The sequence below is a fragment of the Nilaparvata lugens genome, chromosome 6 (genome assembly GCF_014356525.2).
Source record: "Nilaparvata lugens isolate BPH chromosome 6, ASM1435652v1, whole genome shotgun sequence".
In the NCBI taxonomy this organism is placed as follows: Eukaryota; Metazoa; Arthropoda; class Insecta; order Hemiptera; family Delphacidae; genus Nilaparvata; species Nilaparvata lugens.
The window spans coordinates 46402198-46429565 of record NC_052509.1 but is presented as its reverse complement, the minus strand read 5'-3'; the positions used below and the strand labels follow the sequence as shown (position 1 = coordinate 46429565).

At 33.8% G+C, this 27368-nt stretch overlaps 1 protein-coding gene, 1 non-coding gene and 1 pseudogene across 2 annotated transcripts in view; 2 read left to right on the top strand and 1 right to left on the bottom strand.

Moving 5' to 3' along the window:
* Positions 1-27368, top strand: part of LOC111048490 (E3 ubiquitin-protein ligase MYCBP2) — a 287490-nt gene that overhangs the window by 20397 nt on the left and 239725 nt on the right. The window contains 11 exon segments of the mRNA XM_039431468.1: positions 8550-8766; positions 9781-9934; positions 11311-11633; positions 12113-12240; positions 14380-14514; positions 15734-15825; positions 16485-16759; positions 18191-18428; positions 19621-19796; positions 23684-23913; positions 26687-26896. Of these exon segments, the coding sequence (XP_039287402.1) occupies positions 8550-8766; positions 9781-9934; positions 11311-11633; positions 12113-12240; positions 14380-14514; positions 15734-15825; positions 16485-16759; positions 18191-18428; positions 19621-19796; positions 23684-23913; positions 26687-26896 (2178 nt within the window).
* On the bottom strand, positions 4106-4217 carry LOC120352118 (annotated as a pseudogene).
* Positions 6046-6162, top strand: Trnal-caa. Its single transcript has 2 exons — positions 6046-6083; positions 6117-6162. It is a non-coding gene; the product is annotated as a tRNA-Leu (tRNA).

The following is a 27368-nucleotide window of genomic DNA, read 5'->3' as shown; positions in this document are numbered from 1 at the left end:
TTCATTTTGTTTACATTTTTCCTAACCTCTACAGAAACCTGTCTCATGTAATCATTCACTTTGTTAATAGTTTTCCTAACCTTCAATGTAGCAATATTACTTTCATGATAGTTGACTTTCAGTGAAGACAACTCCCTACCTACTTCTTTACTCAATTCTACTGTCTCACTATGGTTGACTTTTTCAACAACAGTAACTAGGCCTACATTGTCAGAAACTTGAATGAGTTGATCTTGTAACTTAACACTACTATCATCCTGCTTCAATTTGTTTTCATCTTCATGATTATCTTTCAATGTTTCATGTGCATTTTTCAATAGAAGGTTTATACTAACCTGCTCTAGTCTAATGCTAGCAAATTCTTGCTTCATCTCATCAAACCTAGCATTAACTTAGCTCTTGCTTATCAAACAGTTGTGTTAAGGCAGCTATTAACTCATCATCTTTTTTAATATTTTTCATATTGTATGCCATTTTGCTAGTCTGCACAGATAATATATTCATTAGGACTTGATCTCTCTTGAACCGATTTCCCACTCAGCAACAAACCATTCATAACCTATCAAGATATCTATCTACTAATAATTTCTATAACCAGGGATTTCATGGTGTACCATTTGGGACATATTTATTTTGTAATTCTGTCCCACCACAGGGGTAACATTTGCCGTGCTACCAATTTTTCCTTAAACGGTTGGAATAGCATTTAACACCTATCACCTAAGGAAAGTTGTCGGCTCCAATAAAATAGATTCTTGATAAACTGTGAATGGATCTATTGCCTATGAATGAGAAATCCAGTTTTCAGAGCAAATTAACTTATAATCTTCAGATGAAAATACACAAAATACAGAAAGAGAAAATATCTTAAGACTAATTATTTCAAGAGTTATTACGAACTAAAATACTTATCTAGTTTACAGTTGAAACACAGTGGCTATTGGCTTTACTACATTAACAACTAAATCTGACCAAAACAGCACAAAATTTTATATAAAACTCAATCTACAACATTAATAAACGAAAATGATTTAGAGCAAAACTCTACGACAACAGTACTTGTAGCAAGCCATTTTTCAGAAGAGAAGGAAGGGCTGAACAGGAAAAGCAAAGTTGAAAGTCACCAAACCAACGCCCTGTTCAATATCGATCTCCACAGACACGTCATCAAAAAATTATAACTTATAAGTTTAGAATTCACATTCTACATCTGTTCTCAATAAAACTTTAATTTGAAAATGTTATTTTAAATTTTTATATATATATCATCTCTATTTAACTAAACCATTTATCTTTTTAATTCTGTCAACCCAGCCTCGGTGACACCATGGAACAATGCAACAAACATTTACGATAATAAATTCTCCGTCAAAAAGTTTATCCGTCTATTGATAACTCTGACATTTACTATAAAGTTCCATAGATCTCGAATTGAAGATTCGATTTAAATGTGAGAAGAAAAATGTAATATTACAATCTGCATACAACCACGCACAATGGAAGTACCTACATTACAATCAATAAACAATATTACTATGAATTGCTAACATTCAACAAGCTCACATTAAAAGGTACGGTACAAGGTAATTCCTAACCAATAATATAAATAGATTCAACATATTCAAACAACTCAGTAACTTAAATACATTCATCAAGATCAGCAAATCCAATAAATTTAATACATTCAACAAATCCACTAAACTCAAAAAACTTAACAATTTTAGTTAACTTATCTAATTCAATTAGTTTACAGACTTCACTTTCAATAAAAAGAACCTACTCAATTAACAAAAACCATTTTAAAATATTTCCATCGAAAAGAATCGTTATTGGTTATGTAGCCCTAACGATTTCAGAGACCGTAGTATCCCTCCTAGCCAGTGCCTTAGTAGTATATTGATAAACATGTTCAATTTTCTCAACATTAAAATTAGATAATAAAACCATTATTTTATCAACGTTCTGAACTATGTTATGAACATGAGGCGCAATGTATTGAATCCTGAGGTCTTCATAAGCGGGAAAAACAAGAAGAAAATGCAGAATTGTTTCTAAGTGTGAATCACAAGCGGGGCATATTCTCTGTGGCTCAGCTTGATACCTGTTACCATTTATTTGAATGAATGTATATTTTTGTATGAAAAATATATACCAATAACTTAATCAACTTCCGAAATAATTGAGGTCCAATCTATACCTAAATAATAAACTAATACTTTGTAAGCTTATTAACAGAAGTGATGTGGGTTCAATCAAATTGATTTCATCCTGTTTTATCATTTTAAAAAAATAAGTGTTAAGTATCATAAATACTGTATATATATTATATAATTTTCACTGTATGAATACTATTAATAAAAATATATTAATCTATCGTTTCTGACATGTCTTTTGAGTATTTATTAATTCAAATTTGGACAAAAGAGTACCGTCTTAATTTGTTTTATATTAGACAAATATTCAAATCTATAAACAATATTTTAGAATATTGTATTTTCTTTTTTAAATTCAATTAAATATCAATTGTTGATTAAAACGTTACTAAACGTCAACTAAAAATTTTTTAACTTTCAGTTTGACTGCTGCCAATCAATAATATTTCTTCATTGTTAACTACTTTTCAAAAGCTCTGTCCCTTTATGTACATAAAAAGGAAATTGATTTTCACTATCTGAGTCACTCTAAGCCCTCTAAGGATATAATAGTTTTTGTAGTATCATCTGTAAAAACGTAGGGCGATACATCAGATCTATGTTCAAAAGATCGATGTTTTGTCTTTCGATACCCATCCCTAATGAATACTCTAAAAAGGGTATAGAAGGAAACGTTTGGACAATTTTTGACCCAGCAGTTCTGCTCCTACCCCTACCCATTGTGCAGTTCCACACTTTGTGGGATGAGCAGTTCCACACTTGAGTGGATGAAGGTGTGCACTTTTGCTATGTTTACTCAGGGGTTCCCAACCTGTGGGGGGCATGGAGAAAGTCCTGGGGGCGTGACACCAAAATGAAATAAATAAAGGATACTCCACCTAAGTGTCCTTTCGTGTCTAATTTTTATATAAATTGGAAAGAACTCGGCGGCTTTTAAGACGTTTGCCCCTGGATAGATATGCCTCAGTCGGTAGAGCAGGTACTTCAGGCTTTTGGCATCAGTCCTTTCATATCGCACACACTAATACATCACGGCTTAGTTTTCAAATGTATCACAATAATAATCTATCACAGCCAAGTTCAACCGCACACTTCCATCGACAACGAGAGAGTAGAAGTCTATATAGAGAAGAGTGAACAGGCCGAGCTCCGTTACGAGTCACTCTGAGAGGGATGACGTAGCCGAAGAGATAAGAACCCTTCCCCCAAAGTTATGGTGGTGAGGGGTAAGCACCCTCAATTGCAAAGGACAGAAACAAAAATCTCCATGAAACAAAATCAAACATTGAGCCAGAGGGAAAATTTGGAGAACACCTTTCCGAGAGAGGATACATTAATTCTCATTCATAATATCACAGAATATTGAAAGAGAAAATCGTTATTTTATTAAAGCTGATTGAGTTGAAATAATAGCTGGCTGGCACCTTATCGATAGTGATAGTCGCTGCTCGCTATCTGTCAATTCGAGCTAAGACAGCCAACTTACGAAATGTGTTGACACACTTCTTAAATAACCCTGAACAGAACTGCAAAGGGTCAAAAATTGTTCAAACGGTTTTCCTTCTATACCAAATTCAGATTGAGTTTTATTTACAAAATCATTACAAATACAGTACATGTATAAATAATATAAAACTTGAATTTTCCCCACATAGACAAGTCTGTGTGTGGGGAAAGAGTTCTAACATAAAATAACTTTGTTCTAGAAATTAGAAATAAAAACTTAAAAAATAAAAAGTAAATTAAATTTAGTGAAGAAAGTATATATTTATGTTTGAATTGAATTAGTTCCATTTAACTATTACGGTATACAACTGTAACAAGATAAAATTTAAAACTTGAACAATGATGAAAAATATATATACAGTGCATACGCATAGTAGTACCCTTCTGTATTAGTATTGGCCTGGACTGTGTAATTGCTTCATTAATAAGATTGTGGCTCGACTTTTCAGTCGAGCACTTTGAAAAAAATTCAGTGTAGACTCATCATGTGTTCCACTCCACGGAAATCTTTAGTAAAAGGCGAAAGATTTATTCGACTATGAAGTGGAACCAGAGCTGATGATAGAATGGTGGGGTCAGATACCGGTCTTTTCAACACACAAAACTCGTGCGAGAGTTAGGAATACACCGTGTCTTTCAAGCTGTATTACAAAATTAATACACCCTAAAAGGTTATAATATTAGGTGAGAACAGTTGCAATATCATTTCAATTTCAGGTTTCATTCAGTTTTCAACTATCAACTGACTTTAAATTCATATAAATCGTGGATTAATTGGATTATTGTAGTTTTGCTTTGCTCTGAGGTGTAGATCTGTATGAGTTCACAGTTTGGCTGGTAGATGGCGCTCCCGCCTTGAATAGTATTTGCCGGGATTCTAGGCTGGTTTTAAAACTATAATAATATTCTGATAAATTTAATAATGTTATAAATGATTACACGATCCCCTTGTCTAATCCAATAATACAAGCATCATTGTCAAATAGAGGCTCAACTTATGAGAATCAATTCAATTGTTATGTGTGTTTTAAGGTTGTGCAAAGGCTAAAAATAAACTTTCTACTGGTGTCACTGGTGATATGTTTTAAAGTTTCTCGATTTGTATACTATCAAGCTATTAAAATGAAAAAGTTTTCTTAGGAGAACATTTTTTTCCGATCATTACTTTTTTAGATATGAGCGCCTAAAGTTTAAATTTTTGGGACAGAACATTACAAGTTCGGTAAGAGATAAATCCATAAGATTTAGAGGATAGATTCTTCATGGTATTGTTGATCTAATAAAACAAAATTTTTCTGAAAGTACCTATCAATTTTTGAAAAAGTTATTCAATTTACCAAAAATGACCGAAAATAACTCAACTTATTTTTGGTCTTTTTAGTAAATTGGATAACTTTCTCATAAAGTGATACTTTCAGAAAAATTTTATTATATTTTATGAACAATACCATGAAGAATATATTCTCTTAATCTCATGGATTCATCTCTTACCGAACTTGAAATGTTCTGTCCCAAACATTTAAAATTTGGGCGCTGATATCTCAAAAAGTAATGAATACTGAATGAAAAAGACTAAGAAATTGTCAAAAACCACAGATTTATTGATACTTAGAAAGACCGGTTTCGGTTATTACACCATTGTCAATCTCGATAAACGTTTATCAGTTTATCAGAGATTGACAATGGTGTAATAACCGAAACCGGTCTTTCTATAAATCTGTGTTTTTTGACAATTTCTTAGTCTTTTTCATTCAATATGAATAATTACCTCAATATCAACTACACAAAAAGTAATGAATACTCATGCATTTGTTAAACTAATAATTATTTTGTACTGATTACTAATATTATAGATTTTACCTCAGTATTCTTGAAGTAATACTCATTCCCTTAATAAAATTGGTTACATATTATTCTGATTTTTCATACTGTATGTATAATGTGACGTTATAATAGCAGTGGAGGAAGATAGTAGGAGATCAGCGTTGCCGATTGTTGGCCTTGCCACTGCCTTCTATAGGGGATAGTTGATTCCAGGCTATCTGATGTAATATTAATTGTTCATTTTTGTTTTAAAAAATCCACTTTATATTTTATTCGTTAATTTTTTATGATCCAATGATAGAGATATTCATGATTGAGATAAAAAAATGTGTTATTTAATTATATTTCCACTTTGTTAAAAAATGATCTGGCAACGTTGCGGAGCTAGAAAAGGATAGCGCTATCTGCTTTGTCGAATGATAGCAATACCAATGTTAATCAAATACCGGCATTATAACGTGGACCTCACTATACAATATCATTCTTTTTTTCAAAAATCAAATACGAGACTTCAATGATAGGCCTATCTCAGGGATCGATGTGACGATCAGTATTTCCCACAGTCAGGATGGCCGAGCGGTCTAAGGCGCCAGACTCAAGGGTAACCTTGTCGAGTAACACTCGACTCGAGCGTTCTGGTCCTCGTATGAGGGCGTGGGTTCAAATCCCACTTCTGACAGTATTTTTTTGACCGAAAACATTCCGTGATATTGATGCAGTAGTTTATTGCTATGCTGTATGAAGTAATACTGCTAGCAAAAACCCACATTTAGGAGGGTATCTTTGAAATTTTACCATAAAATTAACATTATTGTATTTTTTAATTATTACTTACTATCATGATATTATAGAACTTATCTGTAATTAATAATTATTATTTCATGGCTTATATTTCAGTTGTTACTTACTTCAATCTCAGTTTCCCTTGTTGCTCTATAAATAATAATATTCTTCTCTGTATTATATTTTAATTTTTATTTTATTACATTCTTATCAACATAATTTTAATGATAATAATTGATTCTGTGTAAATGGATTTGGTACACAAATGAATATTTAATTCATTTATATTATCATAAGAGATTGAGATCCATAAATTTTACTAGTTTTTAATAACTGCAATAATTCACATTTACTGATTCCATCATTTTATGTTTTTTAGAAATATTTGATAATTCCTTCGTTCCATAAAGTATTATAATATCGTTCATCCAATTCCTATTGATTATTTATTTACAAGCAAAATATAATTATTGCAATATTTAAATATTAATTATTTGCAATATTTCACTGACAATAATTACTGAATTGCAATAATTAATAATTCCTATTTTTTCAAAAAAGAACCACTTACAGATTCCTTCTATCTAATGTATTTTCCATCCATGTCTATTTTATTTCTGCTATATTATGTTGTTTTTTTAGAAATATCTACTATCATCATAATATACTATCAATACTATTATTACCTATACAGAGTTTACGAACTCTACCGATACTCTAGGGTCTAGGGCATTGTTCCGGGGTAAAAACATAAATATCATATTTAAATTGTCCGGAAGTCTTCAGTTATTCACACAGTGGCCATTTTGTTTTTTCACTAATGGTTGAACATACGAAAATTAAGCTTTGCACAATCATTTATAACAACTAGACAGAGTTACAAAACTGACTCAGAAACCGTCGGTTTTACAAAACGTTACAAGAATAACTTTTTTAAGTTATTTTTTAAGTAAGTGAATTTAATTACCTATTGATTGGTACCAGATGTTTCAAGATTAGACCAATATTAACTGAGATATGACAACTTTAGTGGATGGTGACCCACCTTTAGAGGGTTATCTAACGTTATTTTATTGTTTGAAATGACCTAAAATCGCTCACTATTAACATGCAATACAAATAGAGATTGTTGCATTATTGAGGCGACTATCAGCATGCCTTGGTTTGTACTGCAACAAACTTTCAGCGGTCACCTATCACTAAGGCTGCCATTTATCATTTAATATTGGTCCAATCTTGAAAAATCTGGTACCTAACGACAGGTAATTAAATTTACTAAAAAAAGTTAGTCGTGATTTTTTTTTTGTAAAACCAACGGTTTCTAAGTTATTTAAGAAACCAAATTTTAAATGACTGTCATTTTGTTTTTTGAATTTGAAAAATTATCATAATTTTTTGTAGCTCTGTCTAGTTGTTATGTTGTAATGTTTTACAACATATATTATGTAATGTTTAACAACAATGTTATGTTGTTATGTTGTAATGGTTGTATGTTCAACCATTATATAGAAAAAAATAATGAGTGAAAAAAGCAAAATTGCTGCTGTGTCAGTAACTGAAGACTTGCGGTAATTTAAATATGATATTTCGATATGTTTGTTACCCAGGAACAATGCCCTAGAGTATCGGTAGAGAGTTCGTAAACACCCTGTGTATTATCTACAATCAATAATATCTATTACATTTTAGGTTATTCCAGAGTTACTAATCAACTGATGTTCATCCAATTTTATCACAAAGAAGAAGATATTTTCCTACACCTATCTTTTCTTAGAAATATCCATCAATTCACATCCTATAGTATTTCATAGAAGATTCAATCATATAAAATAACTAGTACTCTTGTAATATTCTAAAATTGAACTCGACTAGCTCCGACATTTATGTTATTCTCAAGTGTCCTTTTTATTAGAAAATCATAGAAGATATTTTTCTGTGGTTATTCTTATAAATATCTACTAATTCATAACATCTCGTGTTTTCGTTTGTTATAGAAAATCCAATTGGCCAAGAAATTTATTTTTTATAATTATATACGCTGACTCTTGGGTTACGGTATTTAAGAAAAATCATTTGGACAGGAAATGTTTTTGATAATTATACGATGATTCTTGTGTGTGTGTGTGTTTTTTTTTAGAAAAATTAGTTGGACAGGATATGTTCTCTTTTCACGCTGACAGGACAGGAAATGTTTCCTGATAATTATACAATGTGTGTTTATTTTAGAAAACCCAATTGGGTTGGAAATGCATTTTTCACGCCGATTTTTGTGTGTTGTTGTAGAAAAATCAGTTGGGCAGGAACCAGTCAAAGGAGGCAGGGATCTCCAAGGAATGGTTCAGCTTCCCGGGGCCCATCCCGCAGGTGGGACCCCGTCACGGCCGCCGTGCCACCTGGGTGGGGGCCTCGGCCGATCAGACCTTCCTCAAGCTCGACGAGAGCCTCATCAACTCCATCAGTCTCAAGCACTCCACCCTCATGGCCAACAAACACTGCATTGGTAACATTACCACACCATCACTCTCTTGTAGCAAACACTGTATTGGTATAACATGCATTATTTCATGAACACAGCAATACTCAATACTGCCTTGTAACAAACACTGTATTGAATAAATGAATTCATTTCCTTCAGTAAAAAACATTTACAATAAAAAATGCAAAACATTTTTGTTTTACATATTGGTAACATCCATTATTTTATTAACACAACAATACTGTTTTGTAACAACTATATTCAACAAACAGTGTATTGGTAACATGTATTACAGTATTTAATTTATACAGCAGCAATTCTGTTTTGTAACAAAATAACAAGCACTGTATTGTTAACATGCATTATTTTATTAAAACAGCAATACTGTTTTGTAAGATCTGTTACAAAGAAAAGAAGTAGAGATAAATCTCATAGATTGAAATTTGATAAAAACACTTCACTTATATCATGGGCTACTTATGTACAAATTAATAAAAACAATATAAAAACTTGTACTACATTTTATTATTAAAAACTTTGAAATATTTTAAAGACTAGTTTCGACCATAGGTCATTTTCAAGTTAAAATTTAGAAAATAAAAAACTACATGATTTACATTCATCTACATTATTCTCATTTTCTACATTTTGACTTGAAAATGATTTATAGTCGAAACTAGTCGTTGAAATATTTTAAAGTTTTAATAATAAATGGTAGTACAAGTTATTTTGATATTGTTTTTATTGAAATTTGAATATAGAGAATATAGAATAGAATGACTATTTAATTTGTTGACGTGACGAAGTTTGCCAGCTAACGGTGGCAATAATATCAGTGTATTTCAGATACTCCCATTGACTTGCTTTAAGTAATTTTACGTTACAATTATATTGAAAGAGAATACGATTCCTTGATGAATTCAGCTGATCAGCCTATTACAAAAACTAAATGTGTCTATCAAGGTGATACGGTTTTGAACTTATCCATTTTAATCCATTGATCTTTCTTCTGACGTATGTCTTGGATTTATCTTTCAGTACTGCTACCTACTGAATGCCTGGAGTCGAAATCATTCAAATGCCTGGTGATCAACAAGCGAGATGGCAACTGCAACAGTTTCAGTGGTCCGTTGCAAGTGGACTTCACTCACGCCGCCACCTGCCTCGATCCATACTATGATGTTCTCTGGAGGTACATTACTCACCACATATTCCATCCCATCACAATATTTATTCTTTAGTTCACTAATCTTTACTCAATAATATCATGGAGAACAGATAGCATATGCATGCTGCTATATGCATCTTATGCTACCTTTTCTCTATGCTAATATTTTCAATTTTAATTTATCTACAACACACATACACATAGAAACATAAACCATTTCAATGCGAGAGTAAATACAATAAAAATCAACTCGGTGAATGGTGTGGTGTGTTAGAAGGGTAAAAGGAGGGGAACATATTTCTCCAACTATGCGGTTTTAATCTCGTATCCCTATTGAAACATTCATTATCTAGTTATACATTTAATCCTTATTGCATTATATTTATTTTAATCTGTGCCCTAGTCTAGAAATCTTTATATTCATAAATTATAAATGCTATTTTTTATTTTCATTTATGCCGAACTCCCTACCAATATTCAAGGGTATTGTTCCTGGTTACGAAACATATCTAAATATCATTTTAAAACTTTCCAAAAGTCCTTTGTTACTCACACAGCAACCATTTCGATTTTTACACTTATACTATGTTTTCTCTAAATAATGGCTGAACATACGGAAGTGAAACTTTGCACAATCATTCATAACAACTAGACAGAGCTACAGTACATACAAATTGTGAATGTTTTTTAATAAAAAAAAACAAAATAGCGACCGTTTAAAATATTATTTCGTGAATAAATAATTTTTCAAGATTGAAGGAATTTAGTGAGATATGGCAGCTTTAGTGATAGGTGACCTACCTCTGGAGGGCTATGTAAAGTTTTATTATTGTTTGAAATAATCTCACATCGCTCACTAATAACATGCAGCGCAAATTGAGATTGTTGCATTTTTGAGGCAGACTTTAGCAGCATGCCTTTGGTGTACACTGCAACAAACCTTCAGTGGTCACCTATCACTAAAGTTTCCATATCTCACTTAATATTCGTTCAATCTTGAAAAATTAGATGCCAATCCATTCGTATACAAATTTACTAAAACAAGTTACTCTTATGTTTTTATTGTAAAATCAACGGTTTTCGGTTATTCAAGAAATACAATTTTCAACGGCCGCCATTTCGCTTTATAAATTTTTTATAATTTTTTTGTAGCTCTGTCTAGTTGTCATAAATTACTGTTTTACTTCAGTATGTTCAGTTATTATTTAGAAAAAATATACCTAGTAAGTGTAAAAAGCAAAATGGCGGCTGTGTGAATAACTAAGGACTTTCAGACAGTTTGAAAATGATATTTAGACATGTTTCGTACCCAGGAATAATGCCCAAGAATATTGGTAGGGATTTCGGAAACATCCTCTCCGTTGAGTATATGCGTCAGATGAATGTTATTTGATTGTTAGTTTTGTGGAGACGGAAGACGGGCTGGGAGGCGAGGTGGCCTGCTACAACGTGATCTGCTCGGAGGTGAAGAGTGGTGGAGGGGACATGCCACTGATCCTGCGGCCTGAGCTGGCCGTGCCAAACATGGCCGGAGTGCACGTGAGACGCGCGCATGCCGCACGCCACATGCTCGCCGCGCTCGACACGCTCGTGGCACGTGCCATTGGCGCACACCACGTGCCACCCGCCATGTGTCAGCTGGCCGCCGTGCCACTGGCCGTGCCACCTGCCAAGTCCGCCGCTTACTCCAGCGATGACTTCAGCTCCGTCACCCGCTTCGAGAGTCAGTATCAAATTGAAATTTTATTCAATCCAATTCACAATATTCACAAATTATAAGCAAGAAGACTATAAGCAACTGTCGTTGTAGGCCCTATTCATTGACGAACTGAAAATGTTCACAGGTGTATAATACAAAATAACTAAAGTTCAAATTATTCTAACAACAAGACAATGAATCATTTATCACTGTTATCTTTTCAAATTAAATATTCAGTACACTCAGTTTCTGTTCTGTAGAATAACCCTGGAACATAATATTGTAGGTATAATGTCGATCAAAATCAATCACTAATGCTGCTTCGTTTTCAGAAATAACTCTGCATTTCAATATCTCCTATTCTATTGAATGTATCAACTACTACCCTTCAAGTTTTTTTTCAAGACATGACATGTTTCGGCTTTCATGGCATTATAAAGTGTAAAATTCAAGTTAATTTTCATAATACAGTATTGAGTGTTGCATTATTTGTTGTGTTGTAGGTCATGGAGGGGGCTGGGGATACTCAGGACACTCGATTGAGGCCATCAGGTTTATGGCCGATACGGATATCATGCTTGGCGGCTTTGGGCTGTTTGGAGGACGTGGTGAATACACTGGCAAAATAAAGGTAAAACTATAAAGGCAAAGGACTAAATTATGCTAAAATTATATCTCCAAAATTTTTGGTGAAACCGTGCATGATATTCAGTTTTATTGATAGACATTTATTGATCACAGCTTGGCAAGGTTTAAAGGTTTAGGTACAAAGATACTGGTTCCGAATTGAAAAATTCCACTATTATGTCCTATTGCTTTCTACGCCTGACAATACTTCTCTCACCTTCTGATTTGTGAATCATAACTTACACTTATAAGTTAATTAACTTTTATTTTATTTTTTTTGAACAACTGAATAACATTGTTTGCTAGCGCTGGGTTGTAACGAGCAAGATTGGTCTATATTTCTATCCCGGCATCCCGGATTAGTGCAATGCTATTTGGGCTTGATTAACTGATTCAATATTGTTGATGTAACACGTTAGGCATGGGAAGAGTAGGCCCGTTCTACTCCAATTCTGGGCAAAATGGTATCTGCCTTTAAAGCCTCACAAACTAGGAAATAATTTTTTTTCAAATCAAGTAGTAATATTTTTTCAATCACTACTTCAACTTCTAGATTGTAGATAGTGACAGTAAATTATTTTAATTGTATGGTGCTTTTGTCAGAATAAAAAAATATTTGATTTTATACTCTTTTTACACTCGACTATCTGTTTTCCTGTTCTTGTGTGAAATGAATGTATATGTAACTGCTCCCATATGGGGGTAGAGATCTATAAAATACTAAAGGTTAAGTTATGGGGCTGGACAAACAATAAACTTTTGCGTTCTATTAAACTTGTAAGATTATCAGATGAATTAATCCAATTTAAATTTGGACAACAAATAATCTGCATCGTTCTATTGCACATTCTATAAAACTGCCTGTAAGATTTTGCTAACTGTTCGTTTTGAATTCTGTTTAAAATGGTAACGTAAACTTTACTAATTTACAAATACAAATACAAATTGTTTTTATTCTGATTCAAAAATCAAATACATACAAAATTTCAAATACATCAAACATCAAAAATGGAAATAAAATACAAAGTGCACTGAAGAAATTGTATAAAATATAATTTATGTAATAAGGCTTTCTACGTGTATGATGTATTATGAAAAAAAACAAAGCTTTTTTGAAACAGAATATTTCTAGCTTGTTGTAAGCATAAAATGCTTAACGCGTGCAAGCAGGAGTGCTTATACTATAATTGAATAAAATCAGAAAGAAGAAAAAAAAATTTTTTTGGGCAAGAAAAAAATGAAAACACACACTCACACATTCACTCACCTCTCATACATTTCCAGTTTGGGCTTAATTACTTTTTGATATGATTTTCAACAACTAATTTCTCTATTTCAAATGAATAATTGGGGACTCGGTCAATATAGGGTTATACCGGGCACACACTTTCTTTAAAACTATTAATCCCATCACTATGAAGATGCTCACTACCTACACTATTGTTGACTCACTGATATTAATCTTCAACACTCACACATTCCCTTCATATAATTAATTAACTACTTCAACAAATTCTACGGAGAAAATAATACACATTAACAAATTTAAACAATAAACAAACACGTTAATCTTGAGCCCTCGAGGCCCGAGGCTACCTCTGTATTTTTAATGTTATTCCGACCGCGGCTTGATTGGGACTGAACTTTTCCACGCAAATTATGTCCCACTTCCACCAAAGAGACAACGGTCCACGTGGAGACGAGCATAATTCCGTGGGAAAGGAAAATAATGCAAGTTTGGAATATTCCCAAATACTTGTGTATTTTCCATCGTTAACGGAAATACAGTTCCGTGAGAATACCTCAACCCTGCATAAAATTTGAGTCTTCCCGAACGCGAGTTAGCAAAATCTTAATATGAGAAAATTATTTTTCAACAGAAAAATAAATTTCTCACGACAAAAAGTCACACTGAAAATTCAACTACAAGATTAATAAAGTCTCATCATTGTTAAAGTCCTAATTCTACTCGTTTTTAAATGAACCCAATCAATAAATTTATTTCAATATCATCTTCATTACACGTAGTTAGACTGTTGCTCTTGCTTTTCTCCCAAACGACTTCTTCTCGTTGACAGTCGTGTATTATGGTTTGTTTGTGATTAAAAGTAGTAGAGAAATAATTATATCGGTATTGTTGCAGCTGTTTGACATTGGAATAGAGGGTGGTGAGCAGGAGAGTGACGGAGAAATGCTGGCCGAAACTGATGAAGCGCCGTATGAGTGTGGACCACGACAGAAGTATCCGATGCTCTTCGAGGAACCTGTTCTGTTGCAGGTACCTATTAACCAGAATATTATATTATCATTAACAATTATATGTATAAAATTTGAGAAACAATTATAATTGTTATTACCTGTTTCACTTTTACTATGAAAGTTGAAACATAGATGAATTTTTGATCAAATGTTATTGTTTTGGATTAAAATTTATCAACAAGCTTGTCAAATCGTAGGCCTGATTACCCTGACAAGTTGCTAATCAAAAACAAAAAGCTCGTAATTCAATCAATCAATAATTTTATTCAAATCAACACAATATACATAAAAGAAATCAAAACACAAAAATCATAATAAAAAATAAATTTATAATAAAATACAAAAGCAGGCCTCATGGTGGGGTGTTTTGAAAAGAAAGAAAGGAAGAAAAATACCTAATACTTCTTATACTTGCCAACTATGGTTTCCAATGTATTAGGCAGGTAGAGGGTATAAAAGTAAGGAATAAAGGGTGAAGAGGAGAAGAAAAGGAAAGTATTGGAGAAGAAAGTAGGAAAAAAGAGAAAAAAAATGTGCAAAAATTGTAAGCGAGTCCACTTTCAACAAATGTATCTGAAAGAATTGGTCTTGCAAACAGTAGTTTGAGCAGAAATCTCGAGACTCTTAATCACATTAATACACATTAATCCACAACAGCTTTATTTGTAAGATTTTGAGTTATTTCAATCACAATAATGTGAAAAATTATTATAGGGCCTAGTTATATACCAGAACAATTCTAGGAATATAATGTGATGGAGAGGAGAAAAAGATGAGAAAACTTGAATTAATAATTGAGAATTTCATTTTCAGTAAATTTTTCAAAATACAAAAATTCAATTTTACCTGAATAATGCAATTGATTGTATCCTGCAAATATTTATATAAATTTCAGCTAATTTCAATCAACCTTCCATTTATACACTCAAGATATAATACAAATATACAAACGAATACATGCAAAACAATAAATCAAAACAAGAATTGATTTAATGTGGTTCAAAGAAAATGGGGAGGATTGAAGGCAATGATTATCCAAAGTTAGTAGACAGTTATCAAAGTTAGTCTGTCTGTCTACTAACGTTGATGATTATCCACGTACTAGGAAAACCTTTAATCCTCGAGAGGCTAAAAATGTAGTTAAATATTATCTAATCTAATGTGACATTATTCTTTTCCAGATCTATGTGATATTTCAATGACCAGGAATAAACACATTTTATGTTGAATGTTTACAGGCAAACAAATGGTATGTTGCTTGGGCAAGAGTGAGTGGCCCATCCAGCGATTGTGGGTCAGGGGGGCAAGGCATGGTCACCACAGAAGACCAGTGAGTCATCGTTTTCGTTACATTTCTCAGTTTATTCAAATAAATAAATGATTATCAAATTGTTGGTGTTGAATTGTTAGCTTTTAGTTTTAACATAATAAACTAATAAAGGACACTTGATAATGGCATTATCGCCGAAATTATAGTGAGGTCCACGTTATAATGGCAGTGGAGAAAGATAGGAGAACAGCGTTGCCTTGCCACTGGCCTCTATAGAGGATACCTGAATATATTATGTAATGTCAACTGTTTATTCTTGGTCTGTTTGTTCTTTAATGATTTAATAATACATTTTCATAATTTATATTACATTATGTGTTATTTAATTATATTTCTACATTGTTTAAAAACGATCTGGCAACGTTGCGGAGCTAGATAAGGATAACACTATTTGCTTTGTCCAAGGATAGGATAGCAATACCAATGCTAATCAAATACTGCCATTAGAACGTGGAGCTCACTATAGTCGTGTTCTATATAAAAATATCATGATGGTGGTAGAGATCTTCTATGCTTGTATATTATGAATTTCACATTTTTAAGTGTTGTATTTCAATTCTATATTTGCTTTAATTGCTTTATTTATGGTGTGTTCGAGGTGTAAGTAACTTCATATACAAAGCTCTTGATAACTTGAATTTCGTGTGGTATGGTTACAGAGTGGTGTTCTACTTCAAGTCGTCGAAGAAGTCGAACAACGGGACGGACGTGAACGCGGGCCAAATCCCGCAGCTGTTGTACCGGGTGGTGGCGGCCGAGCAGGGGGGGCCGGGGTCAGGGGGTGCAGGGGTCCGAGGGGGCGCCGGGGGTGTCGAGCAGGTGCATGCACTGTCACGTGACTTCTCGCGCCACGTGACCCGCCACTGCTTCCAGTCGCTGATCGCTCTCTTGCAGTGGGCCTGGGCCGCTTATCGGTCGGCGCTTGTTGATATCGGTGCGTATCACCATTGAGAAAAGATAGCAAAAGAAGATAGCGGAAATGTTCCAAATCCCACTTTTTAACTCAAGCCGATAGTCCACTTTTTTGTGAAGCTATGTGACGCTGGTAGTAATCTCACATACTGTCCCATTTTCATGAAAAAAATTATATTAAACAGTGGACATGAACATTTACTATAATGGAAATGAAAATCACCACCAGCAAAAGTACAACTTCCTCGCTGGTGGGAGTCTATCTACTGTGCCGCTCTTACACTCTCACCCCAACAAAACATCAATAATAGACAGTAGTCGGCTAGAGTTAACAAAAAATCGGCTTGAAATTTTGGACATAAGCGACCTATACAATGGGATATCATCTTATACTATCATTTCTCTATGGTATCACGGTCTCATTGTGTCAATTCAATTGAAATAAATGTGGGATACATAAACGTGTTTATAGTAGTATACCAGTTATTCCGCTAAGATACAATTCCAAATTAAATCCGCAATATCCTAGATGAGATGTTGCAGCTATCAATGAGGAATCGTTAACACAGATTTCAAGAGTGTATTCGTTCAGAAGGAAGCCATTTTAAAGAAGTAATTGTCAAAAAGTGATAGATGTTATTAATAATTCTCAAATGGCAAGTCTTGAACTTTACATTAGTTTGAATAAAATCATTTTTGCTAATGTTTATGTCGTTTTTAAAAGTTTCCTTTATTCTGTGTCACTCTGTATATCATTCCCGATTCCAAATTGTGATTTATGAGATGATAACACTAGATTCATAAAAATGTAATTCCATAAATATTTAATTGATTCATAAGGCCAGTTAAAACCGAAAGACCAAACAACATGATTCACAATTAACACCAGGTTTCACAAAAATCTGTTAACTTCCAATCCCAATCAAATACCACGAGAACCAATCAGAGAAACCTTCTCTGAGTCTCTGGTTCTCGAGAAATTTAATCATGATTGAAATTTAACATGCTACCGGGCCTTTGTGTATCACCAAACAACATAAAATTCAGATATTTTGTGTGTCAGCGTACTATAGAAAGAAGAAATATGAAAACGTTGTTTTCTATTTCAACACTCAACCCTATAACTGACAGGACTGTTAGATTTATACTAGAATACTGGGAATAAAATTCTACATACGTATCTGTGATTTAATTATAAAATTAATAAATAAACTTCAATGACACATTTATTTCTACAGAGCTATTTGATAGTTTTTCAAGAGAATGATTGTTACCCTTATGTTGTATCAAAGGGTACTAGTGATTCTACTAAAAATTCAATTGCACAATATGCTAATCACTTGCCTAATATCAAACTTGTTTTCAGCCTATTATTAACAACAGTAAAAAATAATGCTTGAGCTCAAATGTTTTGTTAAAAATCAATCGAAATTGATGTTTATGATCTGGACAGGACATCACAGCGTGGGCATGAGCCAACAAATGGCCCAGATGGAGTTGGAAAGTCTGGTGTACATTTGCAGAGCGTCACTGAGACTGGTTCGCACCTATGTGAATGAGGTCTACCCGGGCCAGGTGAATGCAGTGCAGGCTAGGCTGATTGAAACCAGCCAATTGGCTGAGAGCATTGGCGATGTGCGCGCACTCCTCACACAAATACTGCTCGATCCTGTTCCGACTGTTCCTTTCAGGTGATTTTTGACCATGTTCAACTGTTTATTACATTATACTGTATGATATATACTGTGTTGAATAAATGGATATCTCATCTTATCTTATCATAAAGTATTCTATTGCTTTTTCTTGGAATGTTTCTTACGAATAAGACTAAATTCTGTCATCAACGTTCATCATTATATTCCACAAGATATCATAATAATATAAGTTTTTCAATTCCAAGATTACAGCATAACAGACGATTTTTCAATTATATTTACACTAAAGATTCACAATTTTTTACCCAAGAGAGCGTAATTTTAGCAGGGCAGTGAGAGTTAGTTTGAAAGATTTCATTTTATCAACTGAGAATATTAAAAGTTCCTCCTAATTTATTCGATTATTTCTATACTTTTATTTATAATGGGAGTGCAGATTTCTGTTATTTTTTTAGATTATAAATTCTCTATGATGTTGTTGGTAGAGCATACAATTATAATTATTTGATTGATTAGAAAAAATGTTCAAAGAGAGACTGTTTTTCAAATGCCACCTGCACAGATAGCAAACTTAAAGAGTTGATCTTTCTGATGTTGAATTTTTTATTGCCAGTATATAAAGTAGTAATATTCTTTGTTGAATATTTTTGAATAATCCTTTTCTCTTTTATCATATAAAATATGTATAATGTCCAATAAGATACCTTTGAGGCGTTCAATGTTTCTTATAAGATTGCGTTTCACTTATTTTTTATAAAGTAGTCAAAAATAGAAGCACCTTGGAATCAAAATCCAAATATTAACGTCGCAATACGCTAGAATTGGTTGAACGAGCGTTAGATAGGCTGTAAAGTGGCTTATAGACCAGCAAAGTAGAGATAGAAAGTTACTAGTGGTTTGAGCTTTTCATCACGTCACTTTGTTACAATTTCCATTCAGTCTGATGTTTTGTGAATGGAAATTGATGAAAAATAACGTCAAATAATCTCTGGAAATCACAGATCTCGTAGCGTGCCGTCTCTACTCTCCTCGTCTATGAGCCTCAATGACAAGAATTGTTTTGCATGGCCACCACGTACTCCTGACCCAACGCTATAAAATGTTGAAATATGAAGTGGGAATTTCATTAAATCTCATGTAATTTTTGTAGTAATCCCATATTTTTCTTAATAATCCTTTGTGGATTAATCATGTCTCTTGTTCTAATATGCTATTGTTCATTTTGCAGACATGCTAAGCAAAAGAAAACTCAATCGGCTCAACTGGCATTGTACACGAAGATGACGAAGGAGATACTTGATGAGTGCCATGAGACGTTTGTCGCCTCCTTCCATGCCTTCTACCCGACTGCGTTCCTCAAATGGACCTGTCTCTGCAATCTGCTTGCATCTATGGACAAACAAGGTACTTACTAATTTATCGTTAAGAGTTCTTCCGATATTTGATCGAAATTTCTAGATCAACTTGATCTTATTAAATATTTAAATAAGTTATAATTTACAGTATAGACCTACTATTACTAAAATTCATTATAATTATTAAATATTTATTTTATACGGTTCCGCTGAACATTATACAGAGTGTCCCACCAAGGTTGTAACAGCCGTTGACCATAGATTCTACTCGAAATTTCTGACAAAAAATGTTCAGTGGACTTTTTTCCTATCGACCTTACTTTTCAAAATATATCGATTTTTCGATATTTTCAGAATATTCCTACTTTCGGTCAGTAAATACTCAATAACTCGAAAACTACTGGTCGAATTTCAATTTCAAGGGTATTGTTGGAAAGAGAATAACATTTCAAACAAGATTAATGTAATTTGTTTGTTGTTTTTTTATTAGGGCTTAAACCTGAAAAATGCTATTCTTCAAATTCAAAGTCAAATTTCAAACTGTTTTTTCTCGATTTTTCTTCGGGTAATTAAAGTGGTTTTAATATTTCAAAAACTTCTCTATTTCATAAGCTTTCGAATGAGTATAAATTCGAAAAGTTAAGTTTCATGATAAAGTGTTCAAAACTGCTAATATCTGGGATGAACACCTTCAAATTGAGGAAATTCACGAACAGCATGCATCAAGTGATGATCCTAAAGGTGAAATCACCTGATTATTGCATTATTTTCTGTGGCATATAGCTTAAATCCTATATAAAATTCTAATTATACACTTTTACATGATCCAACAAAATTTATTTATAGAATAATAATTCAATGCAGATGAATGACAGAATTAAAAAAACTGATGGCAACCATTCAGATGGTAATCAAGTGACATATGCTCACTGCTTACAGGAGTTCATAATAGCCTCCATTTCTGTTTATGCAACTTCTGCTGCTGCCCTTTATCAAGCTTAGAGTTGTCCGTCTCACTTTGTTGGGCCATGTCTTCATTACTTTGAACGTCAATCGAATTCTGAGAATCAGTTCCTCCCTGGTCTCTACAGGTTCTCTGTAAACTTTACTTTTCACAACCTCCCAAAAGTAGAAGTCTATTGGTGTAAGATTAGGTGAGCGTGGTGGCCAACTTGGGGGGTCAATCTTGGCTAATCCACCACCCAGCATAATTGTTATCAAGCCACCCACGGACGTTTCTAGCATAATGAGGGAGGCAGCCATCTAACTGGAGCTACATATTCTGCCTCAAATTGAGAGGCACGTCCTGAAAGTCCATAAAAACTTCACCATTTATCCTTGTAGGGAAAATGAAAGGTCCATGTATGTGTATTGTGAGAATTTACAGCACCAGCTCTTGTGAACGTACTTTTATCTGTGATCTGTCCATAAAATGTTTGAAACACAATCTTGTGCTAAGATCCAACAGCAAAAATGCATCCTTGAAACAGTATCAGGTTCATTCAACTCTTGAACTGGGTATAATGAAATGGTCGTCAATATGAACTATCATTCTGATCATATAATTTTGAACTATCATTCTTGAAACATCCAACATCCCAGCTGCCCGCCGGATGCTGGATCGAGGATTCTGCTCGAAATACTATAGAATAAGATTGTCAAAAGCTTCAGAAATTAAGACGGGCCTCTCGTACCTTGAAACTGACCCTAACCCTTATCATCTTGACATCTGTCAATCTTGAAAACTTGTTATGAGATGGGTGTTTCAATCAGGAACACGTCTCCTGTATACTCTCTCTGCCTCTCTTGAATTGCATTCACACTCTCCATACACCAATAACATGTTCAAATACTCAATCAAGGTAAATTACATGATAATGAATGCGAACACTTCTCCACTAGCCAAAGTTGATACATATTATGCCAATTAACTGGAAAGCACACTGAAACTATACTGAAAATAGGCTGAAACACACACTTCTTGCTATTTTATTCAGGATTTATGGTACAGGAAATAATAGAAGTTATTGAAAAAGTCACATCATTGTAGAATGTTTAAATGTTGATTAAAACTTATGAATATTGTCAGAGAGAAATCAGGTGATTTCACCCTTGGGATCATCACTTGATGCATGCTGTTTGTGAATTTCCTCATTTTGAAGGTGTTCATCCCAGATATTAGCAGTTTTGAACACTTTATCATGGAACTCAACTTTTCGAATTTATACCCATTCAAAAGCTTATGAAATGGAGAAGTTTTTGAAATATTAAAACCACTTTAATTACCCGGAGAAAAATCGAGAAAAAACAGTTTGAAATTTGACTTTGAATTTGAAGAATAGCATTTTTCAGGTTTAAGCCCTAATAAAAAAACAACAAATAAAATTACATTAATCTTGTTTGAAATGTTATTCTCTTTCCAACAATACCCTTGAAATTGAAATTCGACCAGTAGTTTTCGAGTTATTGAGTATTTAATGACCGAAAGTAGGAATATTCTGAAAATATCGAAAAATCGATATATTTTGAAAAGTAAGGTCGATAGGAAAAAAGTTCACTGAACATTTTTTGTCAGAAATTTCGAGTAGAATCTATGGTCAACGGCTGTTACAACCTTGGTGGGTCACTCTGTATAATATAGGTATTATAAAACATTGTTATCATAAAATATGTTTCATTTATATAATAGTCACAACGTGCATTACAACAGTTAGCTACAACAGAGTCGGTGACCGTACAGTGAAGAATATAATCCCTTTGAGTTCTAATTGAGAATATGTTCACTCAGCCTGGCCGAGTTATGGTACCGGTAGTGTGAGTATTCCTATTGGAACCTATAAAATAATATTCTCATATTATAAGTTGCATAGAAATTTATACTGATATGTGGGAATCCTGCTTGAAGATGTACAATTCAATCTGTCACCGATCTTAGCTATTGCTAAATACCTTGAAGAAATGCTGCTTGTAAAAGTTGCTCTGTAAAGTAGAGGTTACATTGGTAAAGTTTACTTGAATTCACGTTTTTTAAAGTTTGGGCTAAATGGGCAGTTTTGAAAACTTGAAGACAAGTTAACTTTAACTCAAGTTTTCATAGCCTCAAAAGTACATAATTTTAAATTTAAAAATATAATTAATCTCAAAGTATTCTTCTCACTTTTCTATTTAGTTGCTTCTATACATTCTACATTGACAACAGTTTTTATCTCATTTTTCCATTTTACCTTCAAGAATCAAGTTGAATCCAAAAGTCAAACATGATCAACATTTACAAAACTTGAAGGAGGGTCTACATTTGTATAGTGTCTGTTATTGTGAACTTGACTTCAAGTTTGCAAAATACATTCTATTCATTTTATACAGCACTTTAATTCAAGTAAACTTCACTAATGCAAACGTCCCTCAACGACGGACTCCCGCTTATCAGTATTAGAGCCATGAATAGAGTCAGCGAGTTTTAATAGTCCAAATAAAACGTTTGATAAATATCGCATTAAACTTACGAGAAAAATATTTTTCCTTACCGGGTACAGAAACTGATACTAATGTGTTAAAAACCAGCTTTATAATGTAGGCTATAATTCAATCTGCTACAGATTTTGTTCAATACATTATTGAAGAAATGTTCCTTGTAAAAGTATCTCTGTAACGGTAGACTCTCTCATATCAGTATCAGAGTCATGAATAGAGACAGCGAGTTTCAATAGTCTAAAACTTATGAGAATAATATTCTTACTGTAGCAGGCACAAAAACTGATACTGATATGTGTGAATCCGCCTTTATCCGTCATTTTATTTGTTTCATTTTTATTTTGTATAAATTAGAATTGAATCCGTTTTGGGCGTAAGCCTGTGGTACGTTTTTGAAAGTTGTGTAATTCTAAAGGATTGAATTTTGAACGTGGTAATGATTGAAGACATTGTTCTATTGTGAAGGTGAAAACGCAGGCAGCAGCGACCGGCTGGCTAGTGCGGTTGTGGCCGCACTGTGTAGCCGCTCCATCCGGCTTCGGTCGACCTTCCCCATCCTCACGACGCCGGCCTCCGACGATCAGACGCCTCCCAAGGCAGACGCCTCCACCTCCAACGCACACGCACTGCCCATCATGCCATGTCTTGACTCGCACTATCCGCTGCTCGTCGAGCACATGACTTATCGCAGTCAGGTCAGCCTCACAGTCATCCTATTGCTTTATATTTATATCTTGGATATCTACTGTATATCCTCCTAATAAATAGGAGTAGCAGAGAGCGATTTGCGATCTTACAGGTATATCTTTATCTTGGTTATCTATATCAGTATCGGAGTTCTTGTCTTGAAAATATTCAATTATTATTTAACGAAAATCCTAAATAAATGCTGCAAATCACCCCGAAGACTTCTGCTACTGCAGACATTGACAACAGGGTTAACAGCTAGATGGAAATTCGATGAGAACTACTATCCAAAAATTAGTTGCCAGCCCGGGAATCGAACCTGGTACCTCCCAATTGCTAGTCAGGAATGCTTACCCTTACACCAAACTGACAATCTCTGGATAGCAGCGCTCATTTTATACGAAGTTTTGGCATTCCTGACTAGCAATTGGGAGGTACCGGGTTCGATTCCCGGGCTGGCAACTAATTTTTGGATAGTAGTTTTCTTCGAATTTCCATCTATTGTGAGGTCCACTTTATAATGACAGTATTTGATCAACTTTGGTTTTGCTATCCTTGTCTATCATTCGACCAAGCCGGTGTTACTATCCTTTTCTAGGTTCACAACGATGCCAATTATGTTTTTGACAGTGTGGAAATATAATTAATTAATGCAGAGAATCGGCATCGCTATTCTTCTATCTTAATCCACTGCCATTATAACGTGGACCTCACTATAGCTGTTAACCCTGTTGTCAATGTCTGCAGTGACAGAAGTCTTCGGGGTGATTTGCAGCATTTTTTTAGGATTTTCGTTGAATAATAATTATATATTAATTAGTATTTGAATAAATGCATTCTCTATTTAATTCCATCTGCAGCTGGTTGGCCGCTATGGCTTCGTATAAAATGAGCGCTGCTATCCAGAGATTGTCAGTTTGGTGTAAGGGTAAGCATTCCTGACTAGCAATTGGGAGGTACCGGGTTCGATTCCCGGGCTGGCAACTAATTTTTGGATAGTAGTTTTCTTCGAATTTCCATCTAGCTGTTAACCCTGTTGTCAACGTCTGCAGTAGCAGAAGTCTTCGGGGTGATTTGCAGCATTTATTTAGGATTTTCGTTAAATAATAATTATATATTAATTAGCATTTGAATAAATGCATTCTTTATTTAATTCCATCTGTTGAAAATATTCATCCCGTGAGTTATAATAGGAGTATTGGTACTCGCTGAGTGGAAATGCTCCTTTATGGGAATAATATTCTCAGGTCACAAACTCTGATACTGATTTGTGGAAATCCAGCTTTACTTTGGTAAGAGAAAAAACAAATAATAGGGTATCATTCTTTATTTTTGAAAATTATTTCCTTTAAAGGTGAGTGTGTATATTTTGAGTCAGATCCTCGTTGGTGTTTTTTTATATGTCTGCAAAAGAAATGTAGGCGTATTTGTTCAATATTTGAGTGTGGAGCAAAAATATGTTCAAGTGATTTATCGTTTATTTCAATAGGGCTACTTGAAAGTTGAATTACATAGAATTATTACGTTAGTACCTTTCTTACCCCTCATACCCTTTTTTCTTTTAGACACAACTAGTTTCTGCCGATCACGCTGAATCACTTACAATGTATGATTACACATAAATGTTATGTATATGTAATTTATTTACATAGAACCTTATTAATTTCTCATTAACTTGTGAATTATGGTTGTTGTAGAGTGAATAATCAGTTGAATCATTATTATAGTATATTTTTTACCTCTAGTACTTTTTTCCTTTTCCTTTAGACACTACACTAGTTTCGGCCGATAACGCTGAATGATAGAATAGAAAACCCTTTATTCATGAGACATGTACAAATACATATGAATAGCGTCAGTTGGAAATTACATAATAACAGTTAGTACAAACAAAATTCAAAATAAATCAACGATCGCTGTTGTCAAACTACTGCAAAGAATACAGAGATAAGCTCACCAAATATTTCTTCAAATTTTTACCAGATATTTTGATGTCTTCAATTAACTATAAAATGCCTGGTAAATCGATAAAATAATTCTGCCTTCGAAAAATGTTTTTTCTCAAAAATATCCAATCTATGTCTCTCAGTAATTAGGCCATAACGGGTATTATAGTTGTGAGTCTGATTTCTTAATTCTACATTGGACTGCTTCCTGAAAAACATGATCACATCGAATACATATTGACCATAAATTGTTAAAATCCCAAGTTGAGAGAATAGTGATCTTACTGAGTCGCTTCTTCTGAGGTTAATCATTGATCTAATTGCACACTTCTGCTGTTTTATGAATTTTATCCAAATTTATTATACTCGTACTGCCATAATTATAAGCACAGGCCATATGATGAATGTGTATGTATTACAGCACAGTATATCGACTTTAGTGTTTGGATACTACACACGTTGAACATTTGTCTCAGAGCATAAAGACCAGGATATATATTTTTATGAAATGGCAAACTATGACTATCCCAGGAGAGATTGCTATCCAATAACAGACCCAAGAATTTCGTACTATTTTTAGTTTCTAGAATTCCACCATTTATAGCTAAATTTGGACCCACTGACTGGTTCCTACTCTGTCTTGTTGAAAATGGAACAACCATAGATTTTCTTGTAATCAGGACAAGATTATAGCCATTCAGGTAATCATTAATCGCGGATAGGCTTATAGTAGATGAGAGCTCCAAATAAGATGGAGGTGCTCTACACCAGATTTATACTCAGAATGTATGATTTACACAAACCTTATCAATTTATTGAATGCTGTTTGTTGTAGAGTGAAGCCGACTCGAGCAGCTCAGGCGCAGGCACAGTGGTGTGGCAGTTCCGTGAAGTGGTGGACCGCCTGCTGGATGTGGTGAGCCTATCAGTGCGACAGGCGCTCTGCTTGGAAAAGAGCTCGCATTCCGCCCAGCTGGTGCACAACTGCTGTCATCTCCTAGTCAGGGTCATTGCTGAGTTGGCGGCACAGGCTAGTGGCATCGATGTCAGTGCCATTCACTCTACATGCACACTATTTCTTATTGAAAAGCTTTGAGAATATGATCAATTTCCACAGCCCTTTCATTGGTTTTAATTGGAAAGTGATGGATTATATTAATTGTTTATTTTATTATGAATCCAGGAAGCAAACAGGATTTCGCTCAAAAATTGCTTCCATAACACAATAATTGCCGTATAATTCTTAATTATACATACCGTAAGTAAAAATATTAAAAATAAAATTGAAATACTAATGGGAATTAAAATTTTATACAAAAAAGAGAATATGTAGAATATAACTACATAACTACAAGTTGCAATACTACAATTAACTTAGATAAACTACAAGAAAAAGATTCAACAATAACAATATTACTAAAGGTAATTGCCGAAGTAGATATCCGAATATGAAATAGATATGAAATTACAGAAGGTGACTTGCATGCTCAACTGTATTACTGTAAAAGTTGAGTTTG